The sequence below is a fragment of the Plutella xylostella genome, chromosome 6 (assembly GCF_932276165.1).
Source record: "Plutella xylostella chromosome 6, ilPluXylo3.1, whole genome shotgun sequence".
In the NCBI taxonomy this organism is placed as follows: Eukaryota; Metazoa; Arthropoda; class Insecta; order Lepidoptera; family Plutellidae; genus Plutella; species Plutella xylostella.
The window spans coordinates 491,072-516,427 of record NC_063986.1 but is presented as its reverse complement, the minus strand read 5'-3'; the positions used below and the strand labels follow the sequence as shown (position 1 = coordinate 516,427).

At 35.3% G+C, this 25,356-nt stretch overlaps 1 protein-coding gene across 6 annotated transcripts in view; it reads right to left on the bottom strand.

Moving 5' to 3' along the window:
* LOC105388727 (cadherin-89D) overlaps positions 1–25,356 on the bottom strand; it is a 109,133-nt gene that overhangs the window by 79,443 nt on the left and 4,334 nt on the right. For all 6 annotated transcript variants that reach the window (XM_048621909.1, XM_038119618.2, XM_048621910.1 and 3 more), the window contains exons 2-3: positions 23,146–23,304; positions 3,020–3,119 (exon numbers count right to left, since the gene is read on the bottom strand). In XM_048621909.1, the coding sequence (XP_048477866.1) occupies positions 3,020–3,119; positions 23,146–23,227 (182 nt within the window). In that variant the 5' untranslated portion in view covers positions 23,228–23,304. The remainder of the gene's footprint in view (positions 1–3,019; positions 3,120–23,145; positions 23,305–25,356) is intronic.

The window sequence follows — 25,356 nt, the reverse complement described above, 5'->3', positions numbered from 1 at the left end:
TATTTTGTATACTGCAGTTTGTAACCAATTTGTAATGACAACCGCAATAATCAAAATGTGTTTATCTGAGTTATGAGTTGACAATAATTTCATTGTTCAAATGACGATTTGAAGAATAGCGCTGTTACGGGAAATTTGTTGGGTAACTTTCTCGGTACAGGTGATAAAATTTAAGGAATTGGCATGGAATATGAATACATTGACTGTGTTTTCGTTTAGTGAAACAAGTCATACTGCGTAGTTTAACCTATCCTCATCCGTCGCCATAAAACAGTACCGATAGTTGCGCCACAAGACGTAAAAGTGAATGCAGAGTAAGTGCTCAGAGATAAACCAAAACGGGTTCCATTTAAAGACCTCAGTCCGTCACTAAGTCACCAATCCAAAATAGGAAGAACCGGCGCCTTATTTTGAATGGAATTTGGGAAAAATAACTATACTTATTACTATGAAAACGGAATCGCGAACTGGTTTTGACAACGATTTTCGGGTTCAAAATGTAGTGAATTAGATACAAATTTACTTCATTTTGACTTCGCGATACCTCCTAAGAAGTACTTAAGTCATGACGGTACACCCTGTATGGGTGTAACAGGCGTTAAAATTACACCTCTTTTGTCTAGTTATTTCATTTGTGCTAACGTCCTGTAGGGCTTAAGACGTGAACGATTATGTTCCGCACAACATAGTTTACTGGCTTATTATCCTTGCAATAGCGTGGCCAGTTGGCACAGAATAGGAATACCTACTATTATTACCTACCCTACTTTACAAGATGCGTGTAAAGCAGCTTAGTTCACAGATAAATCGTAATCTGTGGTCTAAACTAGAGCTGTTCTCACGCTCCGCCACTGTTAATACTCCACTAAGTTATAATCCTGCACGTTGTGTGACAGCATCGAATTTGAAAGAGTAGGTATTTAACATAGAACAACGCGGAGTCCAGTTTACCGATATTAAAGATTGTATAGGTATCAAGGTATAATGAACGTAAAAAAAGAATCAATTTCCCTCAATACTTAGGCTTTAAACCAAAATCGAAATAATCTATAAGCTAATATAAAAAAAATCTGACTTACTTAATCGAAATCTTTTGTTGAGGCCGATCTACTCGGGCCTTTTATGAATATCTGTAAGGTCAGGATTCCAAAAATACCTACTTATTTCATTGGCTTTGCCGTGAAAACGCTAAAATCTGACTTAGGTACATATTGAAATCGTATGTCGATGCCGATCAACTCGTGCTTTGTATGAATGTCCGTGAAGTTACTGAGTTTAGAGATTACCTATTTAATTTGCTTTGCCGTGAAAACGTTACAAAAATTTGTTCCAGTGAGTATATCTCATGTGGTGGTCTGTGGGATATCAAAAGATCGTGAACATCGTGATAGATACAAGGTCTTACCTATTTGAGAAGGATTATAGCTGTCATCTGCGTAAAATTACTCTAAATTTGTGTTAAATGTACAATTCGTATTTGAACATACATGTATCATAACAAAGGCACTGTAGTTTATGCATAAAGTCGTAGAAGCCCGTTATCACGATTATCGTGTTACGCATTTGGACTGGCCACCTGGACACTGTCAAAATGTTATACTTAAATTAATTTATTCCAGAAAATAAATAACTTTTTTACTCCTCCTTTTAAATGCAACTTTCCCCCGTTTATATACGGGGAATACAGTACAGTCACACATCAGTTTTGTTTCGGCAGAATTTAGTGTCGGTGCCGCAAGTGGAGCGCAGTTTTGTAACGCACATTGTTCGAGTGACTGAGACGAATAGCGTCCCGGCGACCTTACACCAAGGAATAGAGAGGAGAACCAACTGATCTATATTTGATTGTCCCTTTATTTTCTACCTATGTGTAAATTCACGCGTTTTATCTGTTCTATCCGTTTCAATTATGTAATTATGATTTTATTCTGGTACAGTATATTACCGCCAACCATAAAATTCATGGGCTAAATAAATTGCTTACGCAATTTAATAAGGCTATTAAAAGATGAATGCGACTACAAATTGACGATGATGAGCTTTTAAAAAAACATAAAACTTGCCAGCTTACGGTGCGGTGTCGTAATATAATTACCGTAAGTATGTCTTTAGAACGAATAGAATACTCTAACAAATCATTTTAAATACCTACTGTTTTTAATCCTTTCTGTACCTCAATACTTTGTCTAGCTTATTCTTAACTCAATTTAGTAGTGATTTTGCAACAATCTTGCGACAACTCCAAAATACGTACGTAGTTTCATAATGCAATGTCGCATCTGTGAAACATCTTCTATGCACACACAAACGTTACATATTTGTATGTGATAACTTCGTTTGAAGTGATGTAAATTAACTGCTTTTGGTGATATGACCTGTATTTGAGAATATTCTGCGATCGCAATTGTTTTGTGTACCTCAATGGCCGATGTGTGGTAATAATTATGACTTAAGTGCTAATATAACATACGTTAATTATAGCTTGTCTGCTCCGGTACCACTTAACGTTAAATTAATTCTTTCTCATTCTTCTTAAATTAAGTATTACTTAAGTTTTATAATATAACAGAATCTGATTCATCAGACTGCATTATGTTATAAGAAAATAATAATAATACACACTTGTATACGAACGTGTATGTTGGTATTGTTGGTACTACCAAAGAGCGCATCAAGTCACTGCATTATGCAGAACCTTTTTAATGGCCAGAGTACTTGTCTTATTATAATTTATTTTTTTGCCTCGACGGAAAAAGGAGTGGTTGTTTTTGTTTTAGAGTCGTATGTAACGTTATCCCGAGTGTACTTAGCTATATCAAAATTGGCTCAGCCGTTCAAAAGCTATGCGACTTTTAGTGTAGATTTTTATCGTCGATTAGGTTATTTTATTTGTATAGGATATTAAATATTTTAGATATTACATTTTTCAAGGTGAATTACTGTGAAAACGAAATATTTCCTAATCCACCTATCTAACAAAATATCATCCAGGTAAACTTCTGCTTAACCTAGTACTGACCTCGGGTGCACCTCCACTCGCAGGACCTCCTCCCCCACCTTCAGGTCCTCGGGGATCCGCACGAAGCGCAGGTACTCGCCCACCGGGTAGAAGTTGCAGCCTGGAACAGAACAGAGGATGCTTTAGGATGGTTGAAGAGAAGTCCGGTCCGGAGGATGAAATATAGGAGTGGAAATGTGATGTGTGTTTTTAGACATATAATTCAATTCTATATGGATTAGACTCTAATATGAGTAGTTTTGTTAGGCTGGGACTGATCATAATTAGTTATCAATTATCTCTTTGGGCTATGGGTCTCTTCGCAGGAGCGCCAAAGTAGTATGTTGTGGGTCTTTCTTCAGCCAGCGCTACCAACCCGTCTATGGGACGGGAGTGGAGGATGCGTCATATTATACAGTGGCCGGTTCATGGACTCCACTAGTAAAATCGTCTAGTTAAAAAATACATATTAAGAACTAAACTAAAATGTCTGAAATAAAACATCAAACAATGCAGGTTATGCATAATATATCGTCCCGACACAGGTTTTTATGTAACAAAGAAAACAAAGGCTTGCAGCAATAATGCGTTCACCAGATCACTCGTACAATCTCAAGTACTGGTCCATGAATACATGTCAATTAACTAAACCGAATACACCACACAGGCATTCCCACATGCATCAGCAAAAAACTTTTAATCATACAGGACATTAATACCAACACAATAAAACAATACGGCCCAGGCTCCCATCTCGGGCTGCCAACTTAATAAAACGAAATATTGTGAAATGTTGACAAAAGTCACACGCCGTGGACAGTTTACCTATTCTGAAGACATTATGGTAAAATAGGGGCCAATAATGGTATATCTTACCAAAATATCCAAAGTTAACTGTTTCGTAAAACTCGAGAGCAAAATTTTTGGTAAAAATATCTTCACTCTCGGATTTTGCATTTTATTGAATTGTTCGAAAGTTGGTACTCTGTAATTTACTTTATTAACTAATTCATAACATCTAAAACAATAATCCCATTGTGATTGATTCATCATCATCAGACCAAATTAAGGAATGTTCTTTGTACTTTACAAATTGTTGCGAGGAATGACTGTGGCGAATTTTCCCATCGTCCGTCATTCCGCCATCATCTGTCGATTTCACAACGCATCGCTTCACTGACCGTGCTGATGTTAAGTTGGACCATGAATATTACTATATTTGCTCTGAAAAGTTACTTATCATCAGGGATTTAATATGGTTTGGTTGCATAATAGCTTTCCATATTACGTTTTCTTATTATATTAATAACGTATGCATAAAAATGAGTGTTTCTGTAGTCCATATCATTCATATTTAGGTGGAGACGTAATTACAAATAAAATAGGACCAATGCACAAAACCTTTGGTACTCTGATTTAAAAAAGTACGAAGGTAATTATGATGAAATCTGCATTTTGTGGGATTAAGCTTTTAAATAAGATGAGAATAATATACATAGTATAAAATAGTTCATTGAACCGTTAAAAAATGATAGATACCTAACCGTTAGTTTACCTCTATCTGAGCGTGCACCATATCATTTGATCTTGATCGTGGAACCAATGTTCCGTACTCGCGTGAATAAAGGTTACGTCTATCTAATGGAGCTTCATTCATCCATTCAAGCTCAAAGCCAACAATTATCGGCTCATCTCCACATTGAAAATGAAAATAATTAGTGATAGCTTCTCACGATTACCGAACACTGCTGTGAATTTCAGCCACTTCTGACTACTTACGTCATTAACAAAATGACAATGAAATGGTGATGAATCCATCAAATTCACTAGACTAACAAAAGAAAGTCCAATGATATTTTAATTAGATTGAAAGATAATGACCGTGACAGCGAACTTTCTACTACTGTATTCAAAGAGTCTTGTCTAGCTCGACTATTATTAACGAATTCAAGGATGGCTAGATTTATAAGTTTCTGCTTAGATTTAGCAATTTGTAATACTAAATTTCACACTCATTTTCATTTCGAATTTATTACATCAATATTGGATTACGATTTCGTAACAAAAATAAATTACCATCAAGTTGTTCACGATATTTTCCGTCACAAGTATTGTGAATCTGCAGATAATCATAATACATTAGATCCTATTTATTCAATGGAGTAATAAATTGTGAGATTATAGGTAATCTTTTTCGAATTTGCCAACTTATCATGGGAAATCCTTTGTTTCCATCGATCAGTACGGCATTCATACTTTAACAATACCTAAAGAAGGTAATTTTAAGCCCAGACAGAAAAGAAGGGATTTTTATTCACGTATTTACCACGTACCTAGCCATCTGGATTCATAATGTAATCAATACCCAGCCCAGCCTCGATCCGATTATTCTAAAGCAAACTATTACATCTAACGACCCTTACAGATAGTCTATGGGCAGCCCCCAAAGATGATGGATATAAAAAAATTACAGTGTTACCAACCAACCGCGACCTCTGTAGCAGCCAGGTGGTATCAATTTGCCGACATCTGATGATGGTTAATGCCAGTTTGCAGCTCTCAGGTATTTACCGCTCAAGTTGAAGGGCATCGTAGATAGCTTGTAATCACGGGTGAAATAAAATATTACGAAGCCAAGATGTGGGTCAGTTCAGGTTCAGACCAACTGACTCAAGATGTTCTTAACCTCGATGGTAAAATAGGTTTGTTGTAAGTTTGAGGTGTATGTGTGTGTATCTGCTGGTAATCTGTAGTACCGTAGCTCACAAAAGGCAGAACAGATTTTGACTGGATGGAGTTTATCAGATATCGAGCCGTAAGCATGAGTGTCCCGTCGTAGTATGGGGAAATTTCGTTTTCTAGCTACAGTATCACAAAAGGCACCAAAACTTGCGTAATATTATACTGATTAAAAAATAGCTAAAAAAATAGAATTTCATGTTATCTTGGGGACTCTACCTCACTTTGAATTTATGTAACTTTCATACAAAAGAAAAAAATAATAATTAAAAAGTATATTTTTTTCCAGAATACTCGATAAAACACTTCATGTTTTATGTTATAGCTATAAATTTGTAAGTTAGAGGGTATCTTTTCAATTATAGATATTTTTCGAAGTAAAACTTGAGTAATTGAAAAACTCGCTCTTTATTGGATTGAAATTGAAGTATTGATCCAAATATCGATGATCTTGACATTTGTTTTTATATTCACATACACTAATAGCACATTATTGTGTATTTTTTAGTTCAAAAGTAAAAAAATTGTATGGTGAATACATATTTAAAAAAATGCAAAATTTTGAAAGTTTCAACATCGGTAGAGCCCTGAAGATTTTTTTTTAATAAAAAAAAAATATTGTGATGACATATGACCCAATACGCAACTTTTAAGAGGTCTTGTGCAAGGGAAATAAAAAAAAGGTCTGACGGGACAGCCTATGATCATTGCTAATACACGATTCAAATATACCAAGTAAAATCGCTTTCAAATATCAGTTCATCGCAAATGTTCACAAATATTTACCTTTATGCGTGTTTGTTATGTAAAAAATACACATAATTTTCACATGGGTTAATTTTAAATTAAAATAGTGGTTTGAATTGGAATAGACCTACAAGCAACAGTTACTATAAAGACTTTTAAAGCTTTCTCGTCGAGACAAAGCTCGTACTTTCCACGGATTTATACGAAAGCTTGTTTTACAACAATAATTTACGTGAAATGTAGAGCATCGGTTGGAAGCTGTTAACTTGCAAATAACTTCCAATTTCAAGATGATAACGTTACATTTTGGGAACTTATTTCATTTATATATATAAAAAATATTTGTTTAATACACATTATATAACGGCATACATATATGTATAATAGGCGTTCACAGAAACCAAGAAAAGTATATAATTATAAAGAAAGACCAGTGATCATGATATAAAATAAAGTTAAAGATTACTCTTGTAACTTCAGGGTCAGGACACTTTATTTTTACTTGTAGATAATGTTTACATAATCAATATGAATCGATTTTGCAGGTACCTAGGTACTAGTTCACTGTCATTTTTAACACATTAAGCTCGAATGATTACGGTTGTCACAGACTGTTGAAAATGTCACATAGTGCTGCCAAATTGCATTCTTCGTCTCCATTATTAGTGTTAAATCGAAAGAATTCACACTTACGAATCTAATTCTTACATAACGTGACGTGTAACGAGTCCAAAGTGGATTTTCCTTTCATGAACGATTTGCGAGTTCTTTTCTATGATGTAACAAAAGCTTCTGGTTTCAAAAGAAATGCGCTAGTGTGGTTTTTGATAATTTCACATTACAATTACAATAGGTAATTACAAAAGTGGAAGAAACTTCATGGTCCTTCACGTGACAAAAAGCTCACAACTCACGACGAAAACTTGATAGATTTATTTATAGTTATTATTTAAGACAAAGTTAAGTATTAAGGACTGTTTTGGTGCGAGCGCTATCAACGCGAAGCTTAACTGTATTTCACAATAAAGTTCAAACTAATTTAATAACGTGAATGTGGTCAGATATCTCTGTGGCAGATTGTACATCATACAAAAACTAGTCGTGGCTCATTAGGATTGTATAAGTGTACAGATTACAATTAAGTGATTTAGCAAGTTTAATCTAGTCTAATCGATCGACGCAACCAAATGACCTAGCCGGTGGTATAATTTGATGTAGACCAGATCAAGATAATCTTTTTAGATCATATTTTTATTATTATATTATCAGCTTCCTAAATATTGATAAATGTTTTATTTACTCAGAAATGAAAATACCAAGTTTCTCTCACAAATCAATACAACAATATTTTTTTACATAAATTCTATAATGAATAAACAGGTATGAAAGGTACATACTTAATTATATCGATTATAAAACCCATAACCTATCACTTTCATCTTCGTAATTATGTATTATTAGAAACAGATGTAAATGCGAAGATTTCTACAAGGTTAAAGGCCTGACAACTTTCGATGGCGTATGACCGCATCGCAACCGGTTACTCACTGACCTACGGATCATTTCGATTTCTATCAAACCAAGTATCTTACCCTAGAGAAGTGCATTGAATTTAATTGTCCACCTCTCAGATGAGGCAGTTGAAAAATTTATGTGTATGAGATATAATAAGATACTTTTTAGTGGAGTTCCTTTATTTATCCGTTTCGTTAGTTACCTATAGCTGTTCCCGCGAGCTTCACTTTGCCTTAAAAGTGGGAATACCGCGATCATCAGCTAACTCCATACCAAATTTCGTTAAAAGTTTTCGTTAAAGCCGTTTTGACGTGAAGAAGTAACAAACATAGGTATGTAAACACATATACATACACACATACTCACTTTTATAATATTAGTAGGATTTCATATTTATTCTAGGTTCTAGTATTATAATTTCTGTCAATGACCTAACCTGTTCAAAGTGTAATTTAAATAAAAGCAAATGTTAAGGATATTTATTTAGAGGAACATCAATTTGTTTAGAATGTCATGGTCCATCAAACACGTGTAAATAAAATTATTCTTATCATGAAGCTACCGGAAACTATCAATTTCATTTAACTAAGTTATAAAAACAAACTGGTATCTACTATACTGTCATTGTAATTTATGAAGTCATGTTATGTCGTTTGGGTAAAATGAATACACGTTAGTTAAAATATCCAAGAGTTAACCTTGCATTTATTGCTATAGCTATTCAATGACTTTTAAATGAAATTCACGAGTTTATTGGAAAATTATTTTACAGACATTGAGTATTTTATGAAACCAGCCATCCTAACTGGTACAGCTACTACCTACTTAAGTTCTAGCTGTAGTTGCTATCTTCGCGTGTTTTGGAAATAGCGCAACAGTATCCGTTATAAAACATGAAGAGAATTTAGGATTTTCGAGTCACGATTAACACGCACTTCAGTCAGGATCTGCACGACTCATGTTTTGAATTTATACATGGTAGATATTCAGTAGCTTGAGAGAGATTAACTTTACGTTAATTATGTATTTTTTATATTATTAATAGATTAATCTACTTCCGGCCATCCGAACCCAAGCTAGGCAGAGCCTTTGATTATGGATATCGGAAAGCTGAAATGTTTGGTCGGTCTTAAAGCGTACTAATATTTTTTTAGTTTTTTTACAGAATCAACTCTGGATATATTGAATTTAAACAATGTATCAAACTAAATCTAAACAGACTTGAGAAAGATTTTTAGTATGTACTTAATACCTATCGATCTTGACCCAGTTTACTAATAAATGATGATGCGGTCACCACGATACATATACACAATTATTCAGCAAACAATTTTACTTCTACTTTGCACATTCCTTTTACATAATTTTGCCTTGTTTAAACTTATTCATAAAGATGTTTAGTTACTAAGATTATTTAATTAGATGCTTAAGTTTCTGTATGTAACTTTTTAATCTGAAACACAGGAAAAACTCTGTTATTTCCTAGTTCAGAGCAGTATTTCACCTACCTTTAGATTTAAGAGTTGTCCTATTTTTAAAATATGTATTACCTATAGTTATCTGAATAAATTTATTCTTATTCTTATTCTTATTTAATCATATAGAGTAGTATCCAGACAGCTAAGATTTTTGTGGCATTTAAAACTGTTAACATTTAAGTTTTGATTGGTGATCTACTTTAAGTTACACAATGCGAGCTAACAAATCAAAACAGATGACATTTAGGAATCTTGTTTTTAAGATTTATTATACACAGGTAACCGTGGTTAATTAACATGTATTTAATTAAATATTCATAGTTTTAAAAACAAAAAATGACATCTTATAATATTTATATGTATATTGTGTAAAGATAACCCCCATTATAAAACTAGGAATGAATTAAAAAAGTTTTTTAAGAGACACGCTACATTAAAATGTAACTGAGGGCATCACAAAGTACACCATATAACGTACAGAGCGCGACAGCACAGCAAGTTGTGGTTCCAAAACCGCATTCCTGATGAAAGAGAAGATACTGTTCATGACGAATCATTTAATGAGTCGGAAGCTTTGCATAACGACCGCCGATCTGATATAACAGTCATTTAATATCATTACTATGCATGCGGGTTTAAAAATGAAAGTTGCCACAGCAGTGTCTAACAAAGAGGTGTAGATGTTGACAATCTGTTATTGGTTAGTGGATAATAATAATGAATCAGCCATCAAGTATGGTAGTATGATTGTAATGATAACAGGCCTGACCATATAAGAATATTAATAAATAGAAATTGTAGGTTATTCTATTCAATTATTATCGAATACTGTTTGTTCTAAATAAAATGGTAAGTACTGGACAATTATTTAGCCCAGCGTATTAACCCGGTGTACGAAGTTCACAGTTAAGATTTACCTTCATATAAAACTATACTCTTTAGAGTACACTTCCTCAGTGGCTATGTGTATCAATTATTTGCAATTACATTCTCTTACTAAGTATTAAGTCATAGTAATTTTCTGAATTATTCTTATGTAACCTTTCAACCAGTTTTTTAGGGTTCCGTAGCCAAAATGGCAAAAACGGAACCCTTATAGTTTCGTCATGTCCGTCTGTCCGTCTGTCCGTCTGTCCGTCTGTCACAGCCGATTTACTCGGAAACTATAAGTACTACAGTGATGAAATTTGATGGGAATATGTGTTGTATGAACCGCTACAAAAATATGACACTAAATAGTAAAAAAAAGAATTGGGGGTGGGGCCCCCCATACATGTAACTGAGGGATGAAATTTTTTTTTTCGATGTACATACCCGTGTGGGGTATCAATGGAAAGGTCTTTTAAAATGATATAAAGTTTTATCAAAAACATTTTTCTTAAAGTGAACGGTTTTTGAGATATCAGCTCTCAAAGTCGTAAAAAGTATGTCCCCCCCCCTCTATTTTTATAACTACGGGGTATAAAATTCTAAAAAAAATAGAGGTGATGCATGCTAATTAACTCTTTCAACGATTTTTGGTTTGATCAAAGTATCTCTTATAGTTTTTGAGATAGGTTGATTTAACTGTAATTTTGCTGCTACGGAACCCTTTGTGCGCGAGCCCGACTCGCACTTGGCCGGTTTTTAACTCTAAAATAACTGATAATTAGATCAATACGTTCCGACCGTAGTCAATGATGTCGGTAGATACGGCCTACTTTTACTCAAATTTACTACCCATGTTCATTGTTATAAATACATAAATAATTATTATTATAAATTCTTTATTGCACATAAAAACATTGTACAAAGGCGAACTTAATGCTAGTAGCATTCTCTACCAGTTAACCTTTCAGCAATAATATCAGTAAGAAGTGCTAAAAGTTTCCGTTGTTATACTCTGCGATTTTAGGTATTGACTGGACCGATTTATATCTATCGAGAAACGTAAATGAGGCGGTAGATATTTTGTACAACAAATTGTACACTGAACTAGATAAGTATGTGCCAATTAAGTCTGATAAAGTAAAGACTAGTCTTTATAATTATCCGGTATGGTATTCATCAGCACTAATTAAGGAAATTAAGTTAAAAGCAAATAGACATAAACTATATAAAATTAGTAATTCTAAGGCCGATTACGACCTCTATGCACAGAGTCGCTCCTTAGTAAAAAAACTTATTAAAAATGACACCGATAGTTATCAGGAAAGAATGCAAAACGAACTTGTCAATGACCCGAAATGATTTGGAAATTTGTAAATTCAATGAGGAAAAATATTCGATCACGGAAAATATTAAATGGCCAGGGAGTAGAAATGAGCGACGAGGATTGTGCCCACGAGTTTTCCAATTACTTTTTTTTTTTTTTTTTTTTTTTTTTTTTTTTTTTTATATTATCTTTTATATATATTTATTTTGTCTTTAGTTTATATATTCTTTCTTTTATATATATATTGTTCTTTTTCTCTTTTTTTTTTTTCACTGCTGGGGGAAATTCCAATTACTTTCACTCAGTATATAATACACAACCACCTCGCCTTAACGTACAGGCGGCCATGGCTGGGCTGGCGCCGGAGCCGGGGGGCGCGGAGAGCGCGGCCCGCGTACACCTCTCGGCGCTCGGGCGGGGGCAAGTGCGCGCGGCGCTGCGGGCCCTGCCTCCCAAGCGCTCCGTTGGCCCGGATGGAATACCGCCTTTTCTGTTGAAGGACTGTAGCCGAGTGTTCGAGGGACCTTTACTACACGTCTATAACTTGTGCCTAGAAAACTCGATTTTTCCCAATAGATGGAAAGTTACGCGTGTTACTCCTGTACCGAAAAGTAGTGGAGCTAAGTCCGTGAGTGATTTTAGGCCGGTCGCAACACTATCAACTTTTTCTAAGGTCTTTGAGTCTGCACTATTTAAAGAGTTTTATAATGAAGCACAAGCTCAGCTCTGTGACGAACAGCATGGATTTAGGGCTGGACGTAGCACCACTTCCAACCTCTTAAACTTTACATCTGGTATTAAACCTTTCGTTGATAACAGGATACAAGTTGATACGGCCTATTTTGATTTCCGGAAGGCATTTGATCTTGATAACGATGTCCTACTAAGTAAATTAGCGGCAGTTGGATGTACTCCAAAGACTTTGCATTTCTTTGCTGATTATCTGAAGGATAGGAAACAGTTTGTCCAGTACGGAAACTACGTATCTGACCCTTATTCTACCCTCTCGGGGGTAAGTCAGGGTAGTAATTTAGGACCATTGCACTTCCTTATCATGATTAATGACCTACCAAAAGTGGTAAAGTTTTCTAAGTGTCTCCTTTTTGCAGATGATTTAAAATTATTTGCTCCAATCTCGGATGAGCAGGATGGTAATCATCTGCAGCAAGACATCAGTGCTGTTGAAAAATGGAGTCTGGACAATAAACTATCTTTTAATGTACAAAAATGTAATATAATATCCTTTTCCAGAAGTAAAAATATGGTTCTAAACCAGTATACACTGGGAGGTAGTCCGCTGTCTCGGGTGACATCGATCAGGGATCTAGGTGTGAAAATGTCAGACGACCTTACTTTCAAGGATCACATATTAGATGTTTGCACACAGGCCTTTAAAACTCTGGGTTTTATAATGAGAACAACAAGGAGATTTACTAATATCACTGCGATAAAAACATTGTACAACTCACTCGTGCGAAGTAAACTTGAATTTAATGCAGTGGTATGGAGCCCCAGTGAAGCTAAATATAAGGATATGATAGAGAAACTCCAAAACAAATTCATTCGATTTCTTTATATGAAACTTTACGGGGTTTATCCTGGCTATCCTCTCCTATATCCAACTTTGTTCATACTAGGTATGACAGGTTATAATAAATTGGAGGTAAGGAGAGATTTCACCATTGTCTGCTACTTATTTAAGGTATTAAGAGGAAAGGAATCGAATTCGGTAATATTGGAGCAGGTGGGACTGAGAGTTCCCAATAATTACTTGAGAAGTCGCAGCAACCGTACATTCGCAATTCCAAGCGGGAACAGTAACCTAATAAAGGATTCACCTATTACACGCGCATTATATACATTAAACAAAATTAATGACACGATTGATGTGTTCGCATGTTCACTGAATGAATTTTCAAGGGTGGCCTTGTATCTAATTAGTTATAGTCCTTTGTAAATAGTAAATAAGTTGTTTAAGTTGTATCTGTAGATATAATTTTAGTAAGTATCTTTATATTGGATTGTTACTTGTATTTAAATAGCTACTACACTGTCGCATTGGTGCCTCAACTGTAATGGTGGTGTATGTAAAGATAAATAAATAAATAAATAAAAAAAAGTAATAGATCAGATAATAACGAATAAACTCTTTTAACAAGTAAATTAAGCTCATCGCTACGAAAATGGTTATTTAGATCAAAATCTCTGCTAAAGCAACGAAACGTGAAAAATACTAACGTCTTTTAATCCTAAAGAAAATAACGAGGAACTAATTGCCTCTCTTTAATCAGTTTATATATATATATATATATATATCCAGACCGTTTTCGGTCACAGCGACTGTAGGTCCTGACTAGCGAGAGCTTCGTTCATGGGCTCTCATGTGACTGACGTAGCCAATTTTTGCAGTGCATGTACGACCACATACTCTGCACGTCAGCACCCCTCCGACGTAATTATAATTAATGGCCGCAGCTGGTCGGGCCTTGAGCTCGTCTCGCTTAGCGTCGAGCTCCTCCCGTCGCCTCCTCTCGAACTCAAATACCTTAGTGCGCACTGTATGCCTCCACGCGGGCCGATCTGCAGCCATCGACTCCCACCGAGACGAGTCTAGGTGACAGCGCTTCATGTGGCGCTTAAGCACATCTTTATATCGCAGAATCAGTTTATACGTTAATGCTAATTGAATTGCAAACACTATCTTGATAATGATTAAAGACTAGAAGTAGTAAAAACTATTAAAAACGAAAGCCATTGAAGCGGTTACAGGGCAAGATGAAGAAGACTGCTTTCCAACACGTTCGGACGAGATGCTTCTAAATTAATTTATGACGCTCATTAGCTATTGGAAACGTATTATTATTCATACAAACAACTTAAACTTGTCTTATTAGACTTATAATACTTAACTGATGCCGTAAGATAATATTAACGTAAGTTCTGATTATCTAAGTAGCCTTTACCTTGACAGAGTAAAAGTTAAGGGCATTAGTTTATATGCTAAATATGAGGCAACAACTGATAATTGAGTGAATTTGAATACATCTGGTGAACAGTGAAAGTAGAAGATCCTAACAGGTTTAAGACGTAACGCCTTATGTTGTTTTGTTGCTGCTTTTTTTATAAGGTATTTACTACTTAGGTATAGATTTATAGTATTTTACAAATTATTCAGTATAAGAGCAGCAATTTTTGGGATTTAAGGAAAATAAAGCGATAAAGAAACAATGACTGATGACACCTTAAAAACTGTAGTTGCACCTACGGAACAGAACATAGGTTTCCGCAGAAATTTTCTTGCACTAATCGTTTACCTCCGCGGCGCATTGTGTCTTGCGTTCACTCATCCATTTCATTTTTTACGCACTCATTCTGCTGCAAACGTAACTCACACATCGACCTTACATGGCAAATTAGATCTTCAAGATAACACACAAAGATTGTTTTGGTCTATCGCCCACGGCATCTTCTTCATCTTATGGTGTTACAAAATATGCTTCCTGTGTAAGTAGTCAAGGTTTAGAATCGGAAGTGTCGATAGTGCGAGGTGCGTCTGGTGTATAACTCCCACATGCAGGAATCGGCATGTTATTGCTGGCATCATGTTCGCCGCGCGCTTCCCTACTTCTTGCACCGTGTCATTGACCCTCTCATCGGTCGCGAGTGCCACTTCCCCGCTTGGATCGTTTTGTCTCGCAATCGGAAGCTTTAGCTCGATATCGTGGAAGTATAATATTACCACGAAGATTGACAGGGTGTGAGACATTAAGTCGTATAGCTATACTCGTAGGGTAGCTCAGATGGAGGTGCATCGGCAAGCAGGGCATGATGTGAGATGCTGTATGTATGTGGACTTGTGGAGCTCCACTCTAGCAACTCACAATTTGTACGAGTGGATTTGAAAATCCCACCAGACCATACTGTCGTTAATGTGACCGACGAGTCGGTGTACCTTCCATGTCACCCAAATTAAATATTTTTCAGGCTCTATTATAGTCTATACAATGTGTTGTTTTTCGAACCCGACAAACTTTAAGGGTAGATTCTACAAGTAATTTTATCGAGAAAAAACCTCCATATGTGGGGTCAAATCTCAATATTCTAGAAATGGCGGCCATTTTAAAGTTATAGATAATTAGTTTTTTCTTCTTCTTCAGAAAAATCATATCTCGAGATTTAAACGCCTTACGGACATGAAATAAAACGGTTTTATCCGCATAAAGTCATATCTATCTAATAAAAATATCCAAATTTGCTAAAAATTTACATTTTACTTGAATTACTTTGAAAATAGGGGGCTATTTTCATGAAGAAGAAGAAAAAACTAATTATCTATAACTTTAAAATGGCCGCCATTTCTAGAATATTGAGATTTGACCCAACGTATGGGGGTTTTTTCTCGATGAAATTACTCGTAGAGTCTACCCTTAAAGTTTGTCGGGTTCGAAAAACAACACATTGCGTATGTATATAGAGTTGAGAAGGTCACTTTTTATAGTGTACACAGAAATTCAGGGATTGAATCCGTGCATGGGATGTCGTGTGTGGTCCACCATTTTAGCACTCTCTGAGGAACTAACAGAAACCCTGCGGCTTTTCCCAGAAAGGAGGGATAATTACGAGGAGAAATCACAGCCAGTGGATAAAGCAAGAGGTGCCAGAGTGTCGGTTTAGGTGACCAAAGATAATGTTAACGTTTTAATGCGTGCTGTATTGACCAACTTAATACCCCTGTACGTACGTACTTATTAGTACTTATTGCTAACTATCGAAGTAAATCTGTTAAAGAGAATGTTGCTTTGCTAATCCCTATTAAAATTCACGTCAACTAGTTTGATTAAGGATTCTAGGACGGCGAATTAATACTTTACGGCCGGATATTTATGAAAATCATAAATGCAAGTCACTTGAACTAGTAACCGAGTCTATATAATTTGAGTTTTTTCATTATAATTTTATCGATTCTACACTAGTTACATAAAGTAATGGTTGGTAAATCTAGTTTGTTACGTAGTTTATTAGATAGCAATAATCATAAATGACTGTAAGTACGTAGTAACATAGTTAGTTTGTGGTACAAATGTAGTTACAGTGTGTGACGGCGTAATTTGATTGAAGCAAAACCAAAATAGAAAATTCACTATGAAAATATAATACTTAAGTACCATTATGCTGTCGATACAAGGTTAAAGATATAAGAATACTTGCAAAGTAAAAAAGTCATTCATGGTGCAATTAATTAACATGTTTCAGACGTCAAAGTACAAAAAGGTTCTGCAATCTTCTCACCAGCCCTTTTCATTCACGAATAAAAGAAACACATTATATTCTCAACTTTATTCTCAATTACTCAAAGTAGACACCATGAGATTTATTAAATTGAAACAAAACAGTAGCAATTTCATATACATCAAAACTCATACTGTCGACCCAGATAGTTTTATAATGTAGATAGTTATCTTTTAGTTTTATAACGGTTTTAGAAGACAATAGGGTAAGAGTGTGTTCGAGTAAGACGTTTTGTAGGTACGATATAAGAGCATCAAGAGATAAGAGTATGAGTCATGTTAATCGTAATTGTAAGTCTATAATATCTTTATCTAAGTATAGTTTTATGTTTCCAAGACTACAAAGTAGAATATTTTATATCTGCAACTTTTACTTAGTTATAGATATAAACATCATTGTAAGTCTTTATTGTATCCACAAAATAAATACTGAAATAAAACATAATGGTGCAAAAACTTTCGTTTTCAAAATTGAACTTTGAATATACAATCTTTAAAATGTAATTACTTTGTCACTGGCGCTGGTGTGGGAAGTTTTGAATAATAATATGCTCCAGATAAGAACATTCGGCGTCGGCGCAGGTGGCATTGAACAAAATCTCCCATGGATTTCTCTAAGCCGAGGCAAATTAATTAGCCAAAGAAAAGACGACACTGTGTCATCGCCATTATGGCATAAGTCAAGCAAAAGTGGGCTATCTGCAACAACCTTAGTCATTACATTCTATCATTCAGCTATACGTCTTACCAGCTTGGCAATAAAGTTTAGCGCTCCAGCATCATAATCGGCGAATAGTTAGTTAAAAAGTTGGTCGTGGGATGTGCCTTACTTCGCTGTGAACAATACTTGAAGAAATGTGCAAGTTCCGATCCAGTTCTGAGTATTCCGATTTCTTTGCATCGATTTATTATGCCTTTGTTGTTTGTACTTATGAATTCATTTCCTTTCGAAGGGAAATAAATAACCTAAGTAGCTTCTTAATTTATAACAAGTTTATTATAGTAAAAAATGTTCTGTTTCAATAGTTACCTAAAATATATGGAAATCAATAAAACGTATGAGTCTTAACCTTCAACAGTTAGTTATATTAAATATGGTGGTATAATTGACGATTCAGAAAGAAAATAAAACATTAGAGAAATAAAGGGTTTAATGAATTGGCTCGTTGCTTTCTAAATTATAAAAAATCGTGAACTCGTGTGTCACGACCACTGCTTTCGGTAACATATGAGTCGTGGAACTTACAAGTATTCTTTCATGTTTCTTTTCAAAAGTGAGAGTCCAACAATTGTGATAACATGTTTGGTTTGAAGATAGTTTAAGGTGAAAGTTGTAATTAAAACATGGGTGTTAATAGTTTTAAGCTAAATGCCAGCGGAGATTTATTTGTTTCATAATCATAAGGCACTGGTCTTTGTATCCGGTGAAAAAGTGTTAATCAACATGGTATACATGCTTTCTCGAGACTTACTACTGATAAACATAATAATTTTCGACCCAAAGGTTGTCTTGAAAATCTCTTTAAGCAATAAGACCGCCATTTATATATATATATATATATAAAAATAAGTAATCTGACTTCTTTTCTTATTCTATCTATCAATAATCTCAGTAAATGAAATCAAATGAGGTGCAATGCAACACACACACACACACACACACTCACGCCTTGTACTAATGTACTCCCTTGCGGGGTAGGCAGAGGTGCATTGCTGCACCCACTTTTCGGCAGAGTGGTATGTTAGTCCCAATGTAATAGGGGGCGGGCCTATTAATGCAATGCAAACAAACAAATAACAAAGACTAAATTTTCTGCTACGTCAACAGGTGTTGCAAAAGTGCTATAGTAAGCCGAAATGGGGTGACTCAGCTCTTTATAGTCTTTATTCCGAACAAAAAAAAACAAATTCCTCATATTTAGTAATGGTAAAAAGTCACGTGAAAAAAGATTTCAATTATTCCATGGAGAAACTTATACGTAGAAAAGTTGTTTAGGATGTCTTCCTGAGTCAACCCCTTTCGCCTTACTTAGGTATACCCTTTTATTCTGAAAGGGGGTGAGGACAGGACTACACCCTTTTTCCAAATACTGATAGACTCTTCGACTATGCTACGACTACTCTTTCATTACACTAGATGTAGTTTAACTCTTATTGCAAATCTAACCTAACTATATTATTATTATAATTTGATACTTTATTGCACAAATATGAAATATAAGTGTACAGGTATTATCACTTTGTACAGTGCATAGTTTTCTTTGTGTTCGTCAGTTGCAAGCAACAAGCAGGGATCAGATAAACAAACATGTCGGAGTCATTATGGAGATGTTTATCGAGGTGCATGTCGCGGTCTGAATATTGGAGAACTGTGTCGCACTGGCATTAGAGCTGTGGCAGAGCTGGAGGGTTAGGGTGCTTACATAGAGAGGCAGGTTCCCTGTACCTACCTGTACCGGTAACCTGATTATGCGAAAGCGCTCACTCACGGAGCATTTCCCGGATTTTTAAATGTCACGAGGTTACCGGTACAGGTAGGCACAGGGAACCCGATTCTCTATGTAAGCACCCTTACTCTATACTGTCGAAAAACGACCGAATGAGAGATGTCATGAGAGCGGTGGTAGCTCAGTCGTGTAAGCGCCCGCTTCTCACGCAAGAGATGCGGGTTCGATCCCGGCGCTGACATGTACCAATGAGTTCTTTTAACTTAAGTACAATGTATACCAACGCTCTTACGGTGAAGGAAAACATCGTGAGGAAACCTGCATATCTAGACTTAGCACACCTAGATATGTAAACCCACCAACCCGCAGTGGACCAGCGTGGTGGGAAATGGTCCAAGCTTAGGAAGGCAGTTTAGACCTTGGGGATATGCACAAAGGTTCCACTCGAGAGAGCCAGGTGCAGGTACTTACACCCCCACAGAGAATAGAATAGAATAGAATAGAGATGTCATGCAATCTGCACGTTTAATACATCGATATAGAGTCGTGGCTCGCGTAGCAGCGCTTCGGTAATTCGTTTTTTGCCATATAGAGTGATCCCCCTGGATCGGTGAATTTGGATATGAAATAAAGCGCTTCACATTTCATTCAAGGATTTGTAGTGAATATAGCCTACCTACCTACATACTTTTATTTACATTATTTTCAACGGGTTCTTACTGTTAATTTACTAATTATAATTTTATATTACTGTAAGTTTATTGACCTCTTGGCGGGTCTCTCAAGTTTGAAAATTAAATTAATATTGTAGCTACATACTTAGAGACTGACATACAATTATAGTATACATAGGTAGTAGTACACATAAAAATAAGAGTAAGTACCTACTTCATTTGCCAGTACTGCATTTTCCATTCAATTACATACCGATTTGTCTTAGGATACCAATTAAGTAATATACACATCTACACGTTCACGTTATAAATATGTGCCTAATCTAGATTGGAAATCAAATTTTCTAATAAAATTATTCCGGCAGTGGCAGGAAGTAAAGATTTCTTGACAGAATCTAAAAATAAGATTATCTTAAAACAAGATAAATGAATAAGAAAAATGCTAATTTGAAAGTTGTGTGAAAGTGTTTTGTAAGACTCCGTCTTGTATGTGAGTTATGTTTGCTTACAATACAACCAATTATAACAAAAGTAGTCAGTCTCTAAGCTCAAGAATTATCAGTCACTTAGGAGATTATAATAGTGTTTTGTATGTAAATGAGTTGAGATTCTTAATAGTTTAAGTGAATTCTCATGTAAATTCATCATTGCGCTAGAGATTCAGTGAGCATCTCTTAATGTTGTTTATTGTTATTTCCAATGTGATAGTTTTGGAATAAATGGTGTATATTACATTAGTTACATAAGGTAATAATCATTTAGCCGCGGGAGGTCCCACTCAATGAAACTAATGAGTATTTTGATCCAAGTCTGAGCAATTTTGTGGATTCTGTGAGTAACATTAAAGAATTTCTGGTATTTTGTACATCTGTTCTTTTGTAGGATCATGGTATAATTTCTTACAAAATCAAGGAGGTAATGTTATTTATAAAGTACACAAAGGATACATTACCTAGAAAGTGGAAGTTTAATTTGTATCAACAATTTGTCTTAAACGGAGTGATCTGTGATACCAGCCATGTCAGGTCAGATGAGACAAATAATATACCTATGTATAAGATTAAAGAACTCAACAAAACATAATGTACAATTTCGAAACAAAACAAAAAAGCCGCTTAAGAAAATCAGAACAATTTATCTTCATATTTCAACTAAGCGCCAGCGAAAGTGAAATGAGAAGACGAAAATCTGACCTCTGACATCTTTGACATAGATTCATTAATCGTCAAAACGACAGTCAACTAGCGGTTTGTAAAATAAACGTAACCAAAATGATCCAAATACTAACACGTAACAATTAAGTGGTTATTAGTGCAACCGTTACCAGATGGTAATATTTTTTTTATAGCTATTACTGTTAGCGTGACGAGACGTGACGTGAGGAGGCGTGATGGACAACTGACTTACTTCGACCGTGCAGTTAGGCTTGTTAGATTTATATACCTATACAAATGACAATTATTTAATTTTATAAAGTTATGTACTGTTTAGGTTATTTTAATAAGGCCTTGGTCTAATCTTTAGGTATAAATTTATCATAACAGACGTTACATTAAAAGTATTCATGCCAGTAATAACTAAGAATAATTCAGGAAGTAGAAACGTGATAAATAACGTCTAGGTACTTTTAAAAGCATTTAACTGGTGAAAGGTTAGCTATTTTATCACTTTGTAGGGCATTTAACAAATCTTACACCTCTAATTGTTAGCAAACTATTCATTAAAAATATTAAATTCAAGTCACCGTGTTAGCACCATGTTAATTAGTTTTTTTTATGGAATTTATATAGAAACTTAACTATGTACTACTACAAAGTACCTGCTAAAAGAAATTGGTAAAAAGAGTTGTGCCCTGATTGCAAAAGCATACTTACACTAAAATCTAACTAGAAATACATATTTACACATAAAATACCAGTTATGTATTACATTACGCACTGAACTGGCGTTGTTTTTGTTAATCCGCTTTGTTATTTTTACTTCACTATGCGTAAAGTACCGCACCCGCACCGTACGAAATATTGCTTTTTTAAATCAATAAACTTATATCCGGATTTTCAAGAAAAACTTTTTACTTTGATACTACTTTACTTTACTAAAAATTAATGTCGGAAAGACCAAATACCTAAGAACCGGCGACCACGTAGATAACGCGATTCTCGTAGGAACCGAAGAAGTGGAGATGGTATCACGGTTCACTTACCTAGGTAGCGTTGTGGCAGGCGATGGTGGCACTGATTTAGATGTCAGCTCCCGTATCGACAAGGCTAAAGGCGCATTTGCGTGTCTGCGCTCCGTATGGCAGTCAAAACACCTCTCTCGTAGAGTGAAACTCAAAATATTCAACACCAACGTGAAATCTGTACTGCTATACGGATGCGAAACCTGGAAGACTACGAAGACCCTAACACAGAAGCTTCAAGTATTCATCAACCGCTGCCTCCGACAGATCCTGAAGATCTTCTGGCCCAACACGATATCGAATGTAGACCTCTGGAAGAGATGCCACGAAGATCCTGTTGGTTTGCAAATAAAACGGCGCAAATGGAGTTGGATCGGCCATACCCTGCGTAGAGACCAAAACCACATTCCAAGACAGGCTCTTGACTGGAATCCGCAGGGCAAGCGTAAGCGAGGCCTCCCTAAACAAACATGGCGCCGTTCAATCGATGCGGAGATGCAGGACGCGGAGATGACGTGGTCCGAGGTGAAGCTCGCTGCCGTCGACAGACAGAGATGGAGAACCGTTGTGTTTGCCCTTTGCCCCACGGGGGGGTCATAGGACGCCAAGAAGAAAGAAGAACTACTTTACTATAGTTTTACTTAAGACCTGAGCCGATGACATAATTATTATTTAATTTTATACTTTAAGTACCTATCACGAGAATGCATTGCAGTGTACTCTCCACTTAACTCTTACAGTAAGTAGGAGTAGTGGACGATAAAACTTTACTGTATAGAGCCATTCTGAGAAAGCTTCAATTCGTATTCGAGTGGAGACCACAATCATCAGATAAACACATGACCCAAGATCCAGAAATAATTATATTATTATAAGTACTTACAAGTCGCCGTGTGCAGGTACAGTGCCGAGCACACGAGTACAAAAGTGTATTTTGTCCACATTTTGGTCACCAACTGTTTCATCACTGTATCACAAACACGACATATCGACGAGTCCGTTCCCGCACTGTTCTGATTGGTCCATGGCTACTGTGTGCTATCTGGAACAAAAAAAATTATATAATTAGTATCATCATCATTATTATTACCGTCTTCTCTCATAATCTTTAGCTAGAAAGCCTCTGGACAGTTGAATTATGTCCTCCTTTTCTCAGAGGACTTCTTCTCAGAGGAGATTCTTTTACACTCAATAAGTTCTAGTGAGTGTATTATATTCTGGGAGGGCATGAAGTTTCCGTGCGTGGCTCTCTCGAGTAGAACCTTTGCACATGTCTTCTTGTTATAGAGTCTTTCCCAAGGGTCCTACCCTAGCCCGGTCTAATTCCACTTAAATACATTTTTTGACTCCGCAAACTTTACTACTTATTACATAAACTAATACACAAGACATAATTAAGTAAAAGCTCCGGCAACTTGGATTCTAATAATTATATGATGTTTATCAAAAGATTATCTACTTTTAATACTTATGATTAAAGAGTAATTTATTTTGTTACATGAAATACAAAACAATGTAAGTGAGTGTTAAGTTGTTCTACGTTTGTGGAGCAATTGGAATCTTGGATTGTTACACATTGGACATTTTTGAACCAAATATTTCACATGAAACAGGAGATATTTTAGCTTTAAAAAATAGTATCTGTAGGAATGTTTTTAGCTTTTCTTTTTCAGAATGGTTATGAAATTTCCCTTATGATATAGAATTCGCTTATTTTTATTTCATCATTATAATAATAAGATGTTCAAATGGTAGTATAGAATAGAATAGGTAGTATAGTAAGTAGTAGTTTTAGTTAATACAGTATTAATAATTAACTGTGTTATGTATGTATGTATGTTTTCGTTGCTAACAAGCTACAATTGGAAAGTAAGAGGTTAACTAATAAAAAGAGCAATAAATGTTTATCGGAATCCTCCAAATATTTAGGATGTCATGTTATCTAAGCTGCGGTATAAAACCTGTGTTTTGCGTAATAAATAAGTGCCTTGAATTAGTTATAATATTGATCAGTCAATAAATCGTACGAATTTGGACAAAAAATATCCTGGTTGAAACCTGCCTTGAATATGTCATCAGCATTACTAATTTATTCTAGATCATTTTCATAATTTAACGAAACGTAGTAAAATCTGAATTTCAATCTAAATCTTTAATTAAATTTGAATAAACCGAATCGGAACATTTTAATTCGTTATTATCTGGACTAATTAGAACGATTGTAATTTCATTATTTAGTATTACTAAAACCACAGTTTGTAAGTAAATTATGAAATAAATCTGTACTCAAAAATATATTAAATTTAATAATAAGTATTCCACCTTGTGATGCAAAAACCAATACTCACCGACTAATCGTAAAACAAATTATTCTAAATACAAAAACAGATCCACGTCTTCCGCGTATTTTAGCATTTTACAAGAAACGCATCTACGAACATCTCTCATTACCATATTGTAGAATAGTAATTAAAAACTTCATTGAACCATAACTCCAGAACCAGGTAACGGCTGATCGAATCCGTTATCAAAGATACAACCTGCTGAACTAAACTGCAAGAATAAACCTTATCTTCCACCATCAAGAATCTAAACTCTTGGTTGTTTACGTATTGCAATGTTACATGGCATCTTCAAGAGGCAGCAAAGAGGTTTGATGTTTGTGGTGAACGGGGTATGGTTGACTTTGAGTTGTAGATCTCTGGTACATGCTACACACACGGTGTAAGAGCGAGCAACGGATGGTAATGATCTGGAGCTGTTGTTGTTCGCAGTTCCTCGAGGCTCGATGGTTAAGGGTAAGTCTGTTGCAAAAAACAAGCTGAATTTATAACACACTCCATATAAATAAAAAGATGAAGAAAATAGCCCTGTTAAGTACTGTGGAGCTATAAGTAACAAGAAAACTTAGTAGATTTTAACTATATTTATTTCTCTGACTGGAAAAGTTCGTAGTTGTAGAGGTTTATTTGTTTAATTTAAAGTCACAACAAAACACACCATAAGCACGAATAGGCAATAGGAACCTCACATAACCATAACCTAACATGGTACCTTACACAATGTGTTTGAAACATATTTTTTTTTTGCTTTG